The sequence below is a fragment of the Crinia signifera genome, chromosome 5 (genome assembly GCF_055691185.1).
Source record: "Crinia signifera chromosome 5, ASM5569118v1, whole genome shotgun sequence".
Taxonomy (NCBI): domain Eukaryota; kingdom Metazoa; phylum Chordata; class Amphibia; order Anura; family Myobatrachidae; genus Crinia; species Crinia signifera.
The window spans coordinates 303,923,763-303,941,713 of NC_139221.1; the positions used below are offsets into that span (position 1 = coordinate 303,923,763).

General features: G+C 46.9%; 1 protein-coding gene across 2 annotated transcripts in view; it reads left to right on the plus strand.

Moving 5' to 3' along the window:
* Window positions 1-17,951, plus strand: part of ANKIB1 (ankyrin repeat and IBR domain containing 1) — a 114,494-nt gene that overhangs the window by 20,549 nt on the left and 75,994 nt on the right. Inside the window, exons 1-2 of one of the 2 annotated variants that reach the window (XM_083189426.1) lie at window positions 1,352-1,690; window positions 10,277-10,537. In XM_083189426.1, the coding sequence (XP_083045552.1) occupies window positions 10,350-10,537 (188 nt within the window). In that variant the 5' untranslated portion in view covers window positions 1,352-1,690; window positions 10,277-10,349. Of the gene's footprint in view, window positions 1-1,351; window positions 1,691-10,276; window positions 10,538-17,951 lie in introns of those variants that run through there. The other variant, XM_083189425.1, reaches the window with a different exon arrangement.

Genomic DNA, 17,951 nt, shown 5'->3' on the forward strand with positions numbered 1-17,951 from the left:
ACACACAGTCTGTGCTACCCTAACCATCCATCCACGTGCACTCCCATTGGGAACGGTAGAGTGCGCTGCGCGCATCCCAACTTGTCCTTTATAGAAAGATTGCCGCCCAACCTCACTTATGTAGGGTACACCCCAGAATGATCAAGATTGTGAGATGACTATACAATGGTTGCACGATCTGCTGGAGCTCACGATCGTTTTCAAATCCTGACTGCAGCACATCGCACATCGGATCGGAATCGGATCTAAAACATGGCCAATTTACATACAATCGGTCGAGATTGTATCAAAATTGGGGGAATTGAGGCCAAATCGTTCTGTGTGTATCCAGCATAACTGTTGTATCAGTAGTACGGGATGCAGTCACTTTCCCGGCGGTCAAAATCCCGGCTCTGGAATCCCGACCGCCGAAATACCACGACACCCATAGAGAGAGAATAAATTAGTGTGCCGAGCGTAGCGCATGGTGAGTGCAGCGAGCCTGCAAGGGCGGGCGATACACGCCCCCCCCCCCCCCTTGTCGGGATTTGGACCGCCGGGCTTACGACCGCCGGGATTCCATACCAATCCCAGTAGTTCATCCCAGCCTCAATAACTCAAGGATTTTAGAATAGCTATGGGTTAGCACAGATGTTAAATCAAATTGACAGGTAATTATGCCACCTATGCTCAAGCATGGATATCTTGAAAACCTGAACTGTTAGCATGTCTTGAGTTTTGGAGCCACTGCCCTAAAACATAGATACACGTCTTATTTTATTTCTTTTTCATTAGAAGCCAGTTAACTGATCAGTGTGTTTTGTGGGATTCAGTATGAAATCCCGGCGTTCAAAATCCCGACCGCCGAAATCCCGACAAGGGGGGGGGGACGTGGATCGCCCCCCCTTGCGGGCCCGGTGCCTCGCTACGCTCGGCACGCTAATTTATTCTTCCTCCAGGGGTGTCGTGGACACCCACGGAGGGAGAAAGTGTCGGGATTTCGGCCGTCTGGATTCTGACCGCAGGGATTTTAACTGCATCCCGTTTTGTGAGTGTGAGAGGAAATGGGAAAACACAAACTCCATACAGATAGTGCAATGGTCATGAGCTCATAATCTCATATTACTGACTCTGGGATGTGTAGTTCAACATCTATGGAGAATATTCCAGCTTGTAACATGCAGTTGTGGACTGTACGTCTCCCCCATTGGGCGCTATGCCAGCTGACTGTGCGTCAAGTGCTAGACTGATGTCTGATATAAAGCCCACAACCCGACACACGGTTTTATAGAGCTCAGCTGTTCATATTGTTGCAGTCGTTATTAATAGACATCTGCGCCCCTGGTACGTATCACATGGGGCTGGACAGGACGTTTTGCCATATGGCACAGACCATGTGTTGCATGATCAGCTGATGGGTCTGAGGCATATGACTGAAAACAGAACAAAGTCCAAGGGAATAGAATAATAATAATAAAGAAAAAAAAAAAGGGGAACGCATCGAGCACAGCATTCACCTGACACGGGAGGAACTCCGGAGCCCAACTCTCCAAGACCCCCGGTGGTTCTGCTGTAACTGATGAGGGAAGGCTGTAGCCCAGGACAGAAGGGGCCTTTGTCTCCAGCGCGTTGCATTTATGAACTCATGTTATGAGTTGGAAGCCTGACCTCACTATGTAGAAAGGGAACACTTCTCTACACAGTAAGCAAGGTTGGTGTCACAGAATGTGTGTGTGTGTGGAAGCTTAACCCTTTGAGTACCAACATCTAAAAATGGCAGCGTCGCTCACATTTGTTATATAAATTCAAATATAAAATGTGTGTAAAACAAAATTACATTTCCTTCAATTGGCACTTGATGGGTTAAGGGTGAACTTTTTACCGATGCCGGTTTTATTTATTTATTTTCTCTTTCAATGGTCCTGGTGACACAGCTCAACACTGGGATGTAGGAGGGTCCGAAGGAGCCAGGCACCTATCCTAAAGCTTTAGAGGGTAGGCTCCTCCCCTACTGCATCCCTGGACTCTTCAGTTCGTGTTAGGTGCCCACTGGAGTGGGTGCTATTCTAAAGGGCTGCAGGAGCAGCCGAAGAATTAGAGTAGTTAGGGGATTTTTATTATTTTATTAACTATTACCCTAGCTAGGTAGGCACAGTGTGAGGATTTTCATAGTGAATCCTCACACTGCTAGCGCAGCAGGAGCTGACAGAAGCGCGTCCTGTCAGCTCTCTGTGCACAGGGTAGACTCTGTCTGGTCTCCCTGTGCTGCGCTTACAGCCTCTATTAAGAGGCTGCCTGGGCTCCGGAGTAGCCTGAAACCGGCTCCACGTTTAGGTGGGGATCATGGGGGACAGGCGCTCCGTGATGGCGGCGGCCATTTTATGCGGAGCTTACACGCTGAGCTCCTGACTGAGAGGACAGCAGCGCTGTGACAGGCATGTTCCAAGTGGTCCCCATTTGAGGGGGAGATACTGGAACAAGGAAATCCTACCTAAGGAGCGGCTAGCTGGGGGTGGTTGGCGCCAAAAGGTCACGGACCCCGCAGCAGCAGGGACTTTGGTCTCTTCCTTCACTCTGACTTTGGCGCCTTTCAGAACGCTTGCAGCGGAGCTGAGCTGGCTTATTGATCCTGGCAGAGTGACTTGGATTTCCTGGGCATCGCTTCCCCGCAGTTGAAACCTACAGACAGCTAAGTGATTGGGTGCATTGACTTTGTATAAACGCTTGTACAATTGTTTGCACTGTGTATATTGAGATATATATATATACGCTTCACTTGCATCATGTCTGAGCATCAGGCTGTGGTTTTGGGGGAGGGAGTCCTTAGTGCACTGAGCGCGTGCAATGTTTGCACACAAAAGTTTGTCCCTGAGCAGATGGCCAAGGGGGGCTTATGTATTACTTGCGCTGATGTGAGACCCATGGGCAGTGAACACCATAGGGGAGAGCAGAGTGAACCTGCGTGGGCCAGTGCCCTAGGCAGGTCGGTAAACGCTTTGGTGCAGCTTCTGGACAGGCAGAGTGATGTGCTGGTAGAATCACAGAGACCTATGCCATCATCTCAGCAGTCGTCTGGCTCCTTACCTCTTACCCAGGCAGATCCTGCACTTATTCAGGTGATGCAGGATACTGCTAAGGGGATCAACAGATTCAGTGAAATACTGGACAAAATGGATGAGGTTACAGGGACCCCTAAAAGGTCTTATGCTATGCCTAATGTGTTAGAGGAAGAGGAAGGAGAGTATACTGACACACCCTGGGACCAGGGTGATGATTTTGAAGAGACCTCTGCTGCTGGTATAGAGGATCTTATTGTGGCTGTAAAACAGGCGTTAAAACTGTCTGTTGAGGATAAGACCCCTGTTAAGGGTGTTTTTAAGCGACAGCGAAAGGAGGCTGTTACTTTTCCCTCAGATGAGGGGTTACAGGAACTATTGGAAGGGGCTTGGAAAACCCCAGATAAGAGGCTACAGATGCCTAAAAGATTCCTTAGTCTGTACCCCATGCCGGAGTCTCATTCTGAACTCTGGGAAAAGGTGCCTGTTGTGGATGCTTCTGTGGCACGCTTATCAAAAGCTACGGTATTACCTGTACAGGGTGGTGCAGCTTTTAAAGATGCTGTGGATAAAAAGCTAGAGGGAAACCTCAAGGCTATTTTTGAAGGGGTGGGGTTTACCCTGCGTCCCCTTATTGCTTCAGCCTGGGTCTCTAAGGCCATTATAGAGTGGGCTGGTGAGCTATGCACCATGCTGCAGGCTGACCACGGTGCTTTGCTGGTAGCAGAAAAGATTAAGGCCGCTGCAGAATATGCGGTGGAAGCAGAGGAGGAAGCTCTTAAAATGGCTACCAGAGTATCCACAGTCTCCATAAATGCCAGGAGGGTACTCTGGCTTAAGGCCTGGGAAGCGGACAATGAGTCCAAATAGGCCTTAGAAATGTTAGCTTTCAAGGGAAAGTTACTTTTTGGTTCTGAGCTTGAGGAGATTATAAAACAAGCCACAGGCGGCAAGAGTACGTTTCTGCCGGCCTCCTCAACAAAGCAGTCATCCAGATTTGCTGCTTTTAGGCCGTCCTTTCGGCCCTCCCCTAGAGGTGGTGCGTCCTTTCGGGGACAATCGTTCAGGGGAAAGTTCCAGAACTCCAGGGGCAAATCCCAAAGGTCCAAGTTTGGCTCTTTCAATAAGAAGCCTGCCTCTAAAGGAGAGGAAAAACCCTCCGCATGACTGCCAGGGGATCAGCCCGGCAGGGATAAAGGTGGGGGGGCGTCTTACACACTTCAGAGACGCTTGGGCTTCTCTAGACCAGGATACCTGGGTCTTAGAGATTATTACCCAGGGTTACAAAATCCCTTTCAGAGGGCGGCCTCCAAAGAGGTTCATCCCCACACCCATACCAAAGCAGGCGCTCCTGCGCACAGCTCTTATGAGAGCGGCTCATTCCCTTTTGGAAAAAGGGGTGGTAGTCCCGGTTCCCAGGGCAGAGTGGAAGAAAGGATTTTACTCCACGCTGTTCCTGGTGCCCAAACCAGACGGGTCTTTCAGACCAATACTAAATTTGAAGTCCTTAAATGTTCACCTTTGGGTAGACCATTTCAAAATGGAGTCTTTGAGAACTGTACTCCTGAGTCTGGACCAGGGAGAATTTCTGGCGTCCATGGATGTCCAGGACGCATATCTGCACGTTCCCATTCACCCGGAACATCAGATGCTGTTGAGATTTGCCATAGGAGACCTGCATTTACAGTTCCGGGCGTTACCCTTTGGCCTAGCAACCGCGCCAAGGGTATTTACAAAAATAATGTCTGTGATGGCGGCAGTGCTGAGGCTCAGGGGAATCACAGTAATACCCTATTTGGACGATCTCCTGTTCAAAGCAGAATCAGCAACACTGCTTCAAAGTCATTTAAAAGAGGCCATCAGTTTTTTGCAGGCTCACGGCTGGATTTTAAACTTACAAAAATCTCAGTTGGTACCATCACAGAGGATCCAGTTCTTGGGAGTCATACTGGATACCCATCTCCATCGGGTATTCCTCCCGGAGATAAAGGCCAGGGACCTGGTCAATCTAGTTCAGGAGATCCTCAGTGCTCCGAGCTTGTCAGTATGGAGGTGCCTCAAACTCCTGGGGAAAATGGTGGCGTCATTCGAAACGCTTCAATTTGCCAGGTTCCACTCTCGAGTATTCCAATGGAACATTTTGTCAGCCTGGTCAGGAAACACTTTGACCATGAAGACGGAGTTGATAGTGCTGTCCGCAGACACTCGGGACTCCTTGAAATGGTGGACAGAGGTAGATTCCCTTCAGTGGGGTCGGTCATTACAGACCTGGGACTGGTTGATAGTAACTACCGATGCCAGTCTCAGGGGCTGGGGGGCAGTAGCCCTGGATCTCAGGCTGCAGGGCCTGTGGACGGCAGAGGAATCAGCGTTGCCAATAAACATCTTGGAGCTGAGAGCTGTCTGGAAAGTGATTTCCTTGGCGGGAGACAGGTTAAGGAACTCCCCCTTGAGGATTCAGACCGACAATGCCACAGCTGTGGCGTATCTGAATCACCAGGGAGGTACACGCAGCAGATTGGCCATGTGGGAGGTGTCCAGAATCTTTCTATGGGCGGAACAGAATGTTCCTGCAGTATCGGCTATATTCATTCCAGGAGTGGAGAATATAGAAGCAGACTTCCTGAGCAGGGAGGAGCTCAAGGAAGGAGAATGGAGCCTACACCCTCAGGTGTTTCACCAGATCACTGCAATGTGGGGAACTCCGGATTTGGACCTAATGGCATCCAGGTTCAACCATCAGGTGCCCAGGTTCTATGCCAGAACGAGAGATCCGCTAGCAGAGGCAGTGGATGCCATGACTACCCATTGGCAGGGAGATCTTCTTTATGCATTCCCTCCTATTCCGATGTTAGCGAGACTGTTAAAGAGGGTACAGGACCAGAAGGTCCCGGTGATCCTTGTGGCCCCAGATTGGCCAAGGAGGTCTTGGTATTCGAGGCTTCAGAGGTTATCAGTGGATTCATGGCGTCTACCTCTGAGACCAGACCTGTTAAGACAAGGCCCATTCAATCATCTGGATTCCGATCGATTGATTTTGACGGCTTGGTTATTGAAACCGCCATTTTGAAAAAGAAAGGATTTTCTGACGCAGTAGTGCAGACTATGATAAAAGCCAGAAAGGCTGTTTCTTCTGCAAATTATTATAGAGTCTGGAAGACTTATATTAGATGGTGTGAGAGGCAAAAAGCTCACACATCTCACTTCAAATTATCAAAAATGTTGGATTTTTTACAAGATGGATTTTCTTCGGGCCTAAGTCTTCAGTCGTTGAAGGTGCAGATTTCGGCCTTGTCCATCTATTTTCAAAAAAGAATTGCCATTTTACCGGAGATTCAAACTTTTTTACAAGGGGTATCCAAACTGAAACCCCCTTACAAGCAACCAGTAGCACCTTGGGACCTGTCACTGGTTTTTGGATTGCCTTCAGAAGGCACCTTTTGAGCCTTTGAGGTCGGCTGACTTTAAGTTTCTCACGTGGAAGTTAGTGTTTTTGTTAGCAGTAGCATCTGCTAAGAGGGTGTCTGAGTTGGGAGCCTTGTCATGCAAATCTCCCTTCTTAATCTTTCACGATGACAGGGCTGTTCTGAGAACAGTGCCGCAATTTTTACCGAAGGTAGTCTCTGCCTTCCATTTAAATCAGGAGATAGTTCTACCTGTGTTTCAACCCCCAGAGGGTTCCAAGAAAAGGGACAAGTTGAAGACTTTGGATGTTGTGCGTGCCTTACGCATATATGTGGACAGAGTGAAGAGTGTTAGAAAGACTGACACTTTATTGGTATTGTATGACGTACATAAAATTGGTTGGCCTGCATCTAAGCAGACCATTGCTAGGTGGTTGCGATCTGTGATAGCTTTTGCATACACCAAAGTGGGTAGGCCTGTACCGGCCAGAATTAATGCGCATACCACCAGGTCAGTTGCTACCTCTTGGGCGGTCCGACATGGGGCCACAGCGGAGCAGGTTTGCAGAGCTGCCACTTGGTCATCTGTTCACACATTTGCCAAATTCTATAGATTCCATGAGTTCGCGTCGGAGGACGCATCATTCGGGCGAGCAGTGCTGAGAGCTGCAGACCTGAGCGTACCCTCCCAAAGGACCGGCTCTGGAACGTCCCAGTGTTGAGCTGTGTCACCAGGACCATTGAAAGAGAAAAAGGGATTTTTGTAAGAACTTACCGTTCGAATCCCTTTCTCTGATATGGTCCTGGTGACACAGCGATCCCTCCCTTACGCTCAGTAAGTATGCCAGAATTTCATGATGTTCATGTTAAAATGGTTAAAAGTTAACAGTTTCTGTTATAAAATGTGCATATAATATGTGCAGGCGTTTGTACTGAGTTAATGTATTCCAGTGGCTTTGAAAGTTGAACTGAAGAGTCCAGGGATGCAGTAGGGGAGGAGCCTACCCTCTAAAGCTTTAGGATAGGTGCCTGGCTCCTTCGGACCCTCCTACATCCCAGTGTTGAGCTGTGTCACCAGGACCATATCAGAGAAAGGGATTCGAACGGTAAGTTCTTACAAAAATCCCTTTTTTTTTGGGTCAGAGGGCGGTGGTTGAAATATCGGCGGAAATGGACTCGAAATCTGGCATGGATCGGCAATTCATTTTTTCGACTGGGAAATAAAATCTGCACTTCAACTGAATAGGTTGAGTTGAAATTCGACCTAAAGACAGTGCCGATTTGTCGTCTAGGCAAAAAAAATTTAGACCAATATCATTTACTCCCTAAAGTTCCATCCAACTGACTTCATGTTGTAAAGGCCTCAAGCACTATGCGATTCACCTGCAATTTGGCCTCTTTTCCTGCTTTTGCGGCCATCAATCGCAGGAAAAGAAGCCAAATTGCAAGCGAATGACAGCCGGGCAGGCTTGACTCGGATTGCACGCGATATATTGCATGAAGAAGGACCGAGAAGGCCTGGGTGGCTCAACCACATTTAAGCCACATATGGCCTAGCTCCCATCTTTATTAGCAGAGGTTGGGACTTTTCCAGGAGTATTCTTGGTCACCAGCTAGTTAGGCTTATTGGTTCTCATTCCTTATTGGCGGAGGCAACACGTACTATAGTGTTAAGCCATTTTGAGGAACATATCAATGCTGTTACCAATGGCGTGGCTTTTGATGCTTGTTGTAAGTGGGGGTTCCTGTAGGAAAAGAGGTCATTTTGTTTTAAAGCCGTGTACGTCTACTGCTGCTTTGTTCTACTTTTCCGGTGATCTCCAATCCTGGAACAGTTTATGGGAGTGGAAGGATACCAAGTAAATGAGGTTAGAAACTATGGGGGTTATCTAATTCACACGCTCCCCTGCATGTACGCGCAGGGGAGCGATGTTGAGTGCAGTTATGCCCACACTGCTAGTTCTCATTCGCCCCTAGCAATGCAGGCGGTGGTCAGCGGTGGTGCCGATGTTAACGTCTAGCGTTTCATGGGCGTTCTCATGAAATCGCTGGGCGTTCCAATGTAAATGAGCCCGTGACGCAGGGGATGGCAGCTGACATCAGCGGATGGCAGCTGCCCACACGCTTCCCGTACATGCTAAACCTCCATTCACATGCCTGCGCCAAGTGTGGGGGGGGGGGGGGGGTGCAGCGTCCATGCGGGCAGCATTACATCTAGAGATGGGTCGTTCGCAAACGAAGCAAATCTTTTGAACAGATCCCACGAAAGAACGAGCGAGTCGCCGATCCCAAAAAGGTGATCCGTCGTTCTTTTACTTTCAGTTTCGTTTTTAATTACAATGCATTTTCCTGATCTCAGCACTGCCACCTGTGGCAGCTGAGATGTACTGACTCCGGAGACTGAGTTCAGTGCTGTGACTGCAAGTAAAAGAAAGATTAATAAGGCTGCTGCTGCTAGGGATGGCCATCGGTGCAGACGCCATCGATGGTTGCCATCGATGGCGATTCTGCACCCAGCCATCGATCAGTGTTTTACTCTGTTATGTGTGTTCTTATTTGTTCAGCTCAATGTTTTGTTTTTTTAAAAAGTAAAAAATAATGTGATTGTAAGACAAAGTATGCTTCGTTATTAACAAATTACCCCTTCTTTCAAAGTGAACCGTCGATCCGCCTTAAAGATATGGATCTTTTCACTGGCTGATCTGCGGGATCCCAGCTCTCGCTAGTGACCCGTTTTGCCCATCTCTAATTACATCCACATGCAAAGCTGCAAATTTAGCAGCGTTGCGTGTGGACCAGAATTGGGTCCTAAGTCTCATCTGCAAGGTAGTGATCCAGAACACAGCGTTAAGGCCAGCAACTTGAGTAGTCTCATAGAGATGCACAGGAAAACCTGTGTAGCTGAGTTTTCTTAACTTCTGTGCAATGTAACATATGTAGCTGTGATGCACCACTGAAAATCCTAAAGACTGGATCGGCACCTAACATTGCGCGTCGGTGGAGCAGGAATTAGGAGAGTGGAACTTCCGTTTTATGTACTGCCAATAGATCTCTCTCTGATCCCATACGGAATTTTTAGTTTGTGGTAGGTTACAGTAGGTCTGAAATTATCTGATTTCTTGGGAAAATCGCAGTATGCTTTAAAAGAAAAAAAAATCCATCCTTTACATTCTATTAAATATCCTTGCTGCTTGTAGTTATTTTTACATCGTCCCTGTGATACTTCAGCAGCCCATTAACCATTGTAAATCATACATCAAAAAACCAGATGCACCTGATTAGGGCTAATTTAGAGAGCCGTTAATTGCAGTTCTTCTCTGCAAGACTCCGCTTAGGATGCGCAGTATCTCCCACCATGGACAGTCTGCATGTATAACCGGGAAAAGAAAAGAAATCAAGATTCGCAGACATGAAAACATCTTTTCAGACAGCACTTACAGCTGGTGACCTGTGCGTCTACATCGGTGACCTTTTATACAGTGGGATCGCTGATGTGGGAGAATTCTCCTGGCGAATGTATGTATGATATATAAATCTACAAAGTTTTCTGAGATTCTCAGGACTTGCGCAAAGTCTCATGACTTGGAGACTTTGATCTGTTTTCCGTATCCAAATGACTGGATGATGGAATGCCATCTCTGCTCGGTCTAGCGAGGGTCGGATTTTACACATGAGAAGTTGGTTAACGTTTCATAAAGTTTACTTTTGTGTGCGATGGAGACCCTGGTGTTACAGTTCTGCAGCCAGTGTATGGCGATGCTCGTGTAATGTGTGTGTGGGGGGTCATTCCGGCCTGAGGTCACCCAAATAATAATTGTTCGTTTTTTTTTTTTTCAGTGGGCACTATGCTGTGGCTCAACCTGGCAAGAGGCTGAAAGTAGGGTAGAGAAGTGCCAGTACCGCGACCACCATGGGAAACGCAACTACCAAGTTCCGTAAAGCGTTGATCAACGGGGATGAGAACTTGGCTTACCAGATCTATGAGAGCAACCCTCAGCTGAAAGAGTCGCTGGACCCCAACACATCCTACGGGGAACCCTACCAGCATAACACTCCACTGCATTATGCCTCGCGCTACGGCATGTGTCGCCTCCTCCGGTGAGTTGATATTTTATTTTTATTTTTTTAATGTTTTTTTTTAGGGGCAGTTCGTTACTTTGTTGTCATTTTTACATGTCATGTAAACCCAGTTTTTAAGGGTATATGGTCACTGAAGGTCGAAACCTGAAATAAGTCGACATGGGAAAGATCGACAGGGTCTGAAGGTCACAAGCATTAGATCGACAATGGGAAGGACAACATGAGTTTTTCATCATTTTTTATTTAGCGGACATGTGCCGACAGGCTTTATTTCATGCTCTGCCATCCACTACAGCAGGACAGGCCAACCTGTGTCTCTCCAGATGTTGTCAAAAAGTTTAGATATCCAAGAGAGGATATCAAAAAAAGAGACTCCTGGGTGGGGCACAGCCTTCTAATGAAATTGAATTACTGTTAATACAATCTTTATTAGTTAAAACATGGCCCTATTTGCGGGTCAAGAGAAGACAGACAAAAAAGCACAGACAAACAGATAACACTTATGAATAAAATACGTGAGAAAGTAGTGAAATATTATTTAAGAGTAGGTCTGTCTGGGGATTCCACGAAGAAATAATCCAATAAATCACAGTCTATACATATATACGTGTAGAATCCTACTAGACAGTGGTAAGCCTCAAATACCAATCAATATTAAGAGAAAAAATGTCAGAATCAGCTAAATTCAATTAGTAGTGGTGTTCCTGTAGGTGACTGAATGATCTGGACTAGGTATGTCTGTGTTGCTGGTCGCTGGTAGTATAATATAGCTATAGAGACACCTGAGTATGGATATGCTAAGGAAGTCGCTGCTGCCTGTGCATGTGACGTAAATCAGTGAATGCGCAGTTGAGCGGACTTCGAGAGCGTCACAGGTGTTAGAATGTAGATAAGGGAGTTTCTGCTGTTTCTAGGGGTGACCTGTCTGGCTCTGTTATACAGTGTACAGCGCAGAGTCAGATCCAGGGTCCCCCAAAAATGAGAGAACCCCAAATAAGAATAAGGTATAAGGTACCCCTTCACCCTGTCTCTGGTGTTTGCTGCTGTCTTCTGTGTACAGAAAATCTGTAGTGAACAGAAGTTGAGCGATGCCACCAGAGTAGTGAAGTGTAGAAGGAAGTAAAGTTTGCACTTCGATGGATGGTAGCACGGTTGCTTGTGCAAAACAGAAAAAGTAGAAATAGTTTTATGAGAAAAGAGATGTCTAATGACCTTAAATTGATGGTCAATAATACAATAAAGGTTGCAGGTAACTGCAAATTTTCTCTTATCTCAACCTGTTCTTTAGAAAAAATTAGCAATCGCTGTGATTATTTAAAGTGAGCTAGAATTGCCAGTAGCGCTGGCACAGGTGCTCGGGACAGCTGATTGCAAATATTGTAGATATCCCTTACGTAATGTAATAGGAGAGATACAAATGCTTAATTAGTGAACGGTGTGAGAAACAGCAGTTATAAGTTCAAATGAAAAAATTCATTCAGTGCCACAGGTAATTTATGTTAATACACTACATACCAGTTATCAATCAAGGTGTGAGATACCTGCAACAAATGGCCTGTAATGAATTTATAGTGATTGAGCTGTAATTAGTTATACTGAAAGAATGTAACAAACAGCAGATAACTATAATGCTGGATTCAGCGCAGAAGATACAAATGGTTACAATGTTTAGTGACAGCGCTGGGATTAGAGCATACAGAAGGGTAAATGCCACAACCCTTTCTGATATAATATCCTGCTGTGTTTTGGAGATAATAATTTAGCTAACACCAATGGTTTAAATAAGCACAGGTTTCCACAGTGTGAACAAGCTGGAAATTAATGTGCCTAATTCTTGCAGTCGATGAAAATACACTAAAAATGAGACACCCAAGTTCTGCACACTGTAAGAGTTAATACTGGAAATCACAATCCTGCCTAGTATGATATCCAGCAAATTTTTCTTAGCAATGCTGGCATGGATATTCAGACGGCATATAATTAGGACAAATATGTTGAGCCTATAACAGATTTTGCGCTATCTGTGATATCCTCTGCAGATAAAAAATTATTCAGTAATAATCAGGTTCTGGATACATTAAGTGTGGGTAAATATATAAAAAACCAACGTTAGTGCTATTTTTAGTGCCACCAAGGCTGACACACTATAGCAGGCTAATCCTATTATGCGCTATAAGATAACATACAAATTCTCAGTCATATATGGAAAAATTCAATTATTCACTTATTGCCACTTGGGCTGACACACTCACGGTACTTGGACCCAGATGGTCGTATTTTGGGTGGTCCAGACGATCTGATGGGTGCGTACACACACTGTCAGAGCGCTGTAGTGGGGAGGACGCAGGTATTGATCAGGAAGATGTAGTTTCCAATATAGCATAAACGTCAAAGTCCCAATGTATGGTCAGCAGGAGCCGGTAATTTGTGCGCAGAGAGCGCTAGGGTCCGGGTGCATAGGGATATATGCACCGATGTTAAATGTCAGTAAAGACCGGCAACCTGTGATCTGAAGGTTGCTGCTGCGCTGTGCGTGTGCGTCGCAGGGGGGCCGGCAGTGAGTCCGGAGATAAGCTGCCGGAGTTGTGTCAGTCCAGAGGCAGATGAAATCTCTATGCTGCGCCGTAAGAGCCGACAGTGCAGCTATCAGTGGTTGTAGTCTCCGGAGTCTATCTGTATGAACTCCGTTGATCTCTCGCAGTCTGTCAGCTACAGGAAGGCTGTCTGGCGGGTAGATGAGGCTATGGGGATCCCGCTTGTGCACAGCGGGAACCACACGACACGAGACGTACGTTTCACCGTAAAGGCTTTCTCATCTCTCCAGATGTTGTGAGACTACACATCCCAGCATGCTTTGCCACAGTTTTAGCATTCCATAAGAGCAAACCTGTGGCAGTGCATGCTGGGACATGTAGTTTCACAACATCTGGAGAGCCACAGGTTGGCCAGGCCTGCACTACAGCATGGTGGGAGAATAAAATAGTGTGCCGAGGTCAGCGAGGCCCCGTGTCCGAAGCATGGTCAGCACAGAGGTACACTTAGACGGTGTGTATGTCAACTGTGTCGACATTCGGTACAAAAAAAAGTTAAAAACTCATGTCGAACTTTTGACTGTCACTTTTGTCAACCTTACTCATGTCGACCCAAAGTTGGTTGACCTAATGACCCATGCCGGTTTTTATGTAAACCCGCCCTGCTTGATAATTGCAATATAAATCTACCCCAAAGTGCCAGCCAGCTCCAGTCATTTTTTTCAAATCCAGCCTGTAACATAACAGTTAGATAAAATAAAGTGGCAGCCAATCAGCTCCTAACTGCCATGTTTCAGGCTGGGTTTGAAAAATGACGGGAGCGGTTTGGGTGGTACTTTGTCTTTCTCCACATCTTAGTAAATAGAACCCTAAGTTACTGTAGCTACGATACTGGCCCTTATTCAGATCTGAGCGCAGTACAAATATGTTCTCAAAATGGGCAAAACCATGTGCACTGCAGGTGGGGCAGATGTAACATGTGCAGAGAGTTACATTTGGGTGGGGTGTGTTGAAACTGAAATCTAACTTGCAGTTGTAAAAATAATGCAGCCAGTATTTACCCTGCACATAAACAAAATAACTCACACAAATCTAACACTCTCTGCACATGTTACATCTGCCCCACCTGCAGTGCACATGGTTTTGCCCATTTTGAGAGCAAATTTGTACTGCGATCAGATATGAATAAGGGCCACAGTCTGTACCTCATAGCAGGTTGTCGTTTCCAGAGGCGGGTGCTTCTCTATCTACCAGTATAACTGTGCTGTGTGTTGGTAGATGTGTACTCTGCAGCGTTCTACGTATATGAAGCCATCCCAGCATCAAACTTGCATCAAACTTTGGAATGTATGAAAGAGGAAGGAGGACCCTGCTTGTCAGAAGCAACATTAATAGCGAAGATTTGACTGTGTGTGTTTGTGTGTGGACTGGTGGGAGTAGGAAGGAGAGTCTGTGTTCGCTGGCTTACTAGAAAGGGCTTAAGATGGTACAGAGAGATGTATGACGTACTTTAAGGGGTTCTTGTGTAAGTAGACCGTTTCTGCCGGCGCCTATGATCCGCTGCAGGATGGCCGGTGTTTTCACACAGCCAGGGTCCGTGAAGGATGTAGCCACTATCCTAGACACACCTGGGAAACTGTGCCGTCACGCCTGTTATTTGAAACCCTGGTCGTTGCAGCTCCATCACTGCCCCAAAACGGCTTTGGGGGGCAGCCACCATTGCTGAGATATGCACATTTGCAGTACAGATCCTGGGCTTGCACGGATTTCCAAGCATCGGAGATGAGGTTCAACAAGATTAATAACCTGCACGTGTGTCACAGCTACAAGGGAGCCATCAGTGTACATGGAGAACCAAGAATACATTGGAAAACAGTCAGTAAATTTGTAGAGAATGCAAGTGTTAATGAATTAATCAGTGGTTGCTCACCGCATGATGCCTTATAATGGTCACATCTTTCCTTCACCTGACTCTGTTGTTTTATGTTGCATTTTCTAAGAACGCCGCCCTCACAATACAATTACAGTAACTGTTGTGTCACGGGGCAATTCACCCCACACAGGATCTGAAGGCATGCGAGCAGAGGTGATTACCATGGGGGGTGGTAATGGGCAACACTGACTGACGTGTGGTGTAGTTCTGGAAGACATGTCACATCAGACATCTTGGGAAGTGGGGGCGGGGTTATTAGCTTGTTCTGGGCTTTTTACATTTTTCTATATGTATATAAATTACATGTGGCCATTGAAGTGTATCGTATTACCCATCTTATGATTAATTATTGGCGGCTGACAGCAGCTGACTGACCCCTTTACCACACACACTCCCCCCCTAGGATCTACAACTGTTGCTACTCTCCCTCGTGCATCAAGTGTTCTGGGAAACTGTGCTCATTGTGATGTTCATACTTTAAAAGACCTCGCTGTCTGGCCAATTTTTGTTGGTTACATCACGGTCTTTGTAATGTAGGAATTTCCCAATGTCTAAATGCTGAATTCCTGTATAAGCCGCCATTCCAAGTATGTCTCCAGGTTGAACTTTCTGCTGGTTTTGCAAAACTTTCCCTCCGGGTCTTATAAATAGCCTGTCACAGGCCATCAAATGATTTCTGCTGCGGGCACATGCGAGGAGTTGTGTCTTAGTAACGCATGCCCTCACATAGTTGCCAGGGGAAACGGTGGCAGGGCGGATGGGGATTCAGTGGGGCGTCATCGCCCATGGACCGAGTCAATTAGAATGACCCCCTAATTAGTACCTCGTAAATTTGTATTTACAGTGCTAAGCCATGGATATACAAAAAACGTGCTGGGGTGCCTTGAGACTTGCATTACAGATGGTCTACAGCCTGTAACAATAATATAAGCCTCTTTCTGTGTGAATTTTCACCTCATCCTCAAAGTTCTAAGTCCTTTCATATTTTTTTTTTTTTGCATTAAAACGCAGGCTCCAAAAACCTATTTTAAGCATACATGGGAAGTGCCAGACTCCAGTCCCTGCTAGAAGTAATTATTTTTTTTCGTTTGGTTTGTTCAGACTGCCGATCAGTAAGAGGTTTCCCATGTCACCCTGCAGACCGGAACGTCTGATGATTGTACTACCGCCGGTGCGGCCAACCGGATCCAAGGTTCTGTTTCCTGCGTGGCCGCCGGAGCAGGTTACTTACATTGCCTTCAGTCTCTAACGGGAGTAAATCCCGACTAAATATTCGGTTTGAGGCGCAGTACATTATTGTCCCCAATCTCTCTGACCCACTTTCTCAGTTATCCTTTAGAAGACGTTTATCATCCTGAGAACTTGTAGATCTATTTCAAGAGCCTGATTTATAAGTATTTGATGATTTTTATTTCCAGTTATTACAAGGTTGCGGAGTGTGGCATTACAGAGCGTCAGGTCTGTGACTTGGAATTTCCCTGATCTGTTTTTGTATTTTTTTTGTTTTGATGAGGAGGGACACAATTGTCAGGTAACACATATAATGTGATGTCTGCGGATAAGATGAGAACGGAACACTGCTGGTTGCACAGAACTCATATATTCCAAATGAATAAATGATGGAAGATAATCACGTCAGACTCTCGCTAGGTGTCTGCTTGTCTCGCCGTGTCTGCAGAGCATCATTCGGGAGCGTTTCTTATGTTTGCGGAACGTGAGCAGCCTCTTTGCAGAGCATCTCTGTCTTGCACCACTGTTTATTCTTTGCCAAAGTAATGTCATAATTGTAAAGAGAAAAAGCAAACGATTGCTTGTTGTTGGTATAAAGTACAAGTAATGCAACGTAAGTGTTGCTGTTCCGGCTTTGTCATCATTCCGGCAAAGTGATTTCCTTTTAAAGCAGGTCTACACCCATCCTACCACTTCACTACTACCCCATTCAGACAAGCATAATTTACCGGGTTGGGCCCGGGAACAACCCACGACTAGCGCAGGTGTGAAAGGTTCCCGGGCCAAAATCCCGGCAAAAATTGCCGGAATTTCAACCCTGCTGTGGAGCGGGGTTGTTCCCGGGTTTAACCCGGGCACCTGGCCGGTGTGAATAGGGTAGGGGATACTTACCCAGGTTGCCAATCCTCGGACTGCTTTCCGGCTGGGGACCCACACAGGCGGCGGATGAAGATGACGCAGCTCTCTCGTGGCAGTGAGGGCACCGGAGAGCTGCGTCATCTTCATCCGCCAGCTGTCCCGTCATTTGCACCCGCCGCCCCTGTGGATCCCTGGCCTACACGGAGGACCAGCAACCGGGGTGAGTATTCTAAACCTCTCCTGGCTGCCTCCACCACTATCCCGCTGACTGCCAGCCTCCTCCCCGCCACCTTCACACACCAGAAAATGCAGGGACTTTGCTGGTGTGAAAGGGGCCAACCCGGGAATGGCCCGGCATGATTCCTGGGCCATATTCCCTGGTGGGTCCCTGCATTTTCTGGTGTGAAAGAGGTATAACAAGCTAGCCAAGATCCCCAATATCCATTGTGCCGCCCCGAAACGGCACACAGCATCCCACTGACTTCACAGCCTTTCATCTGGACCACATACAAGTAATTGTCCGATAGATGGCGGCATGCAGTTTTTGTTGCTAAAAAGTGCGTCTCAGTCACACCCAGGCCCTTATTCTGATCGGTGCGGCCGGATCCGATTATGCGGCCAGGACCGTGCGTGCGAAACCCCGCCTTCCATACGGATCGCCAACTCCGTCCGTACGCGGTAAGAAGCTGGCCGAACGGACCGCACGTGTATTTTTCACGGAATACGCCTCCTCCATCCCAGGGAACCTCCCCCATCATTCGATGGTCGCAGACCATCGAATGCAGGACCGAGTGCTCCACCAGCTCCCGCAACCTCAGACCACACGGACATTTTTCCGTGCAAAAGCAGGGATCTGGGCGGGCAGCTGACATCCGGCGAT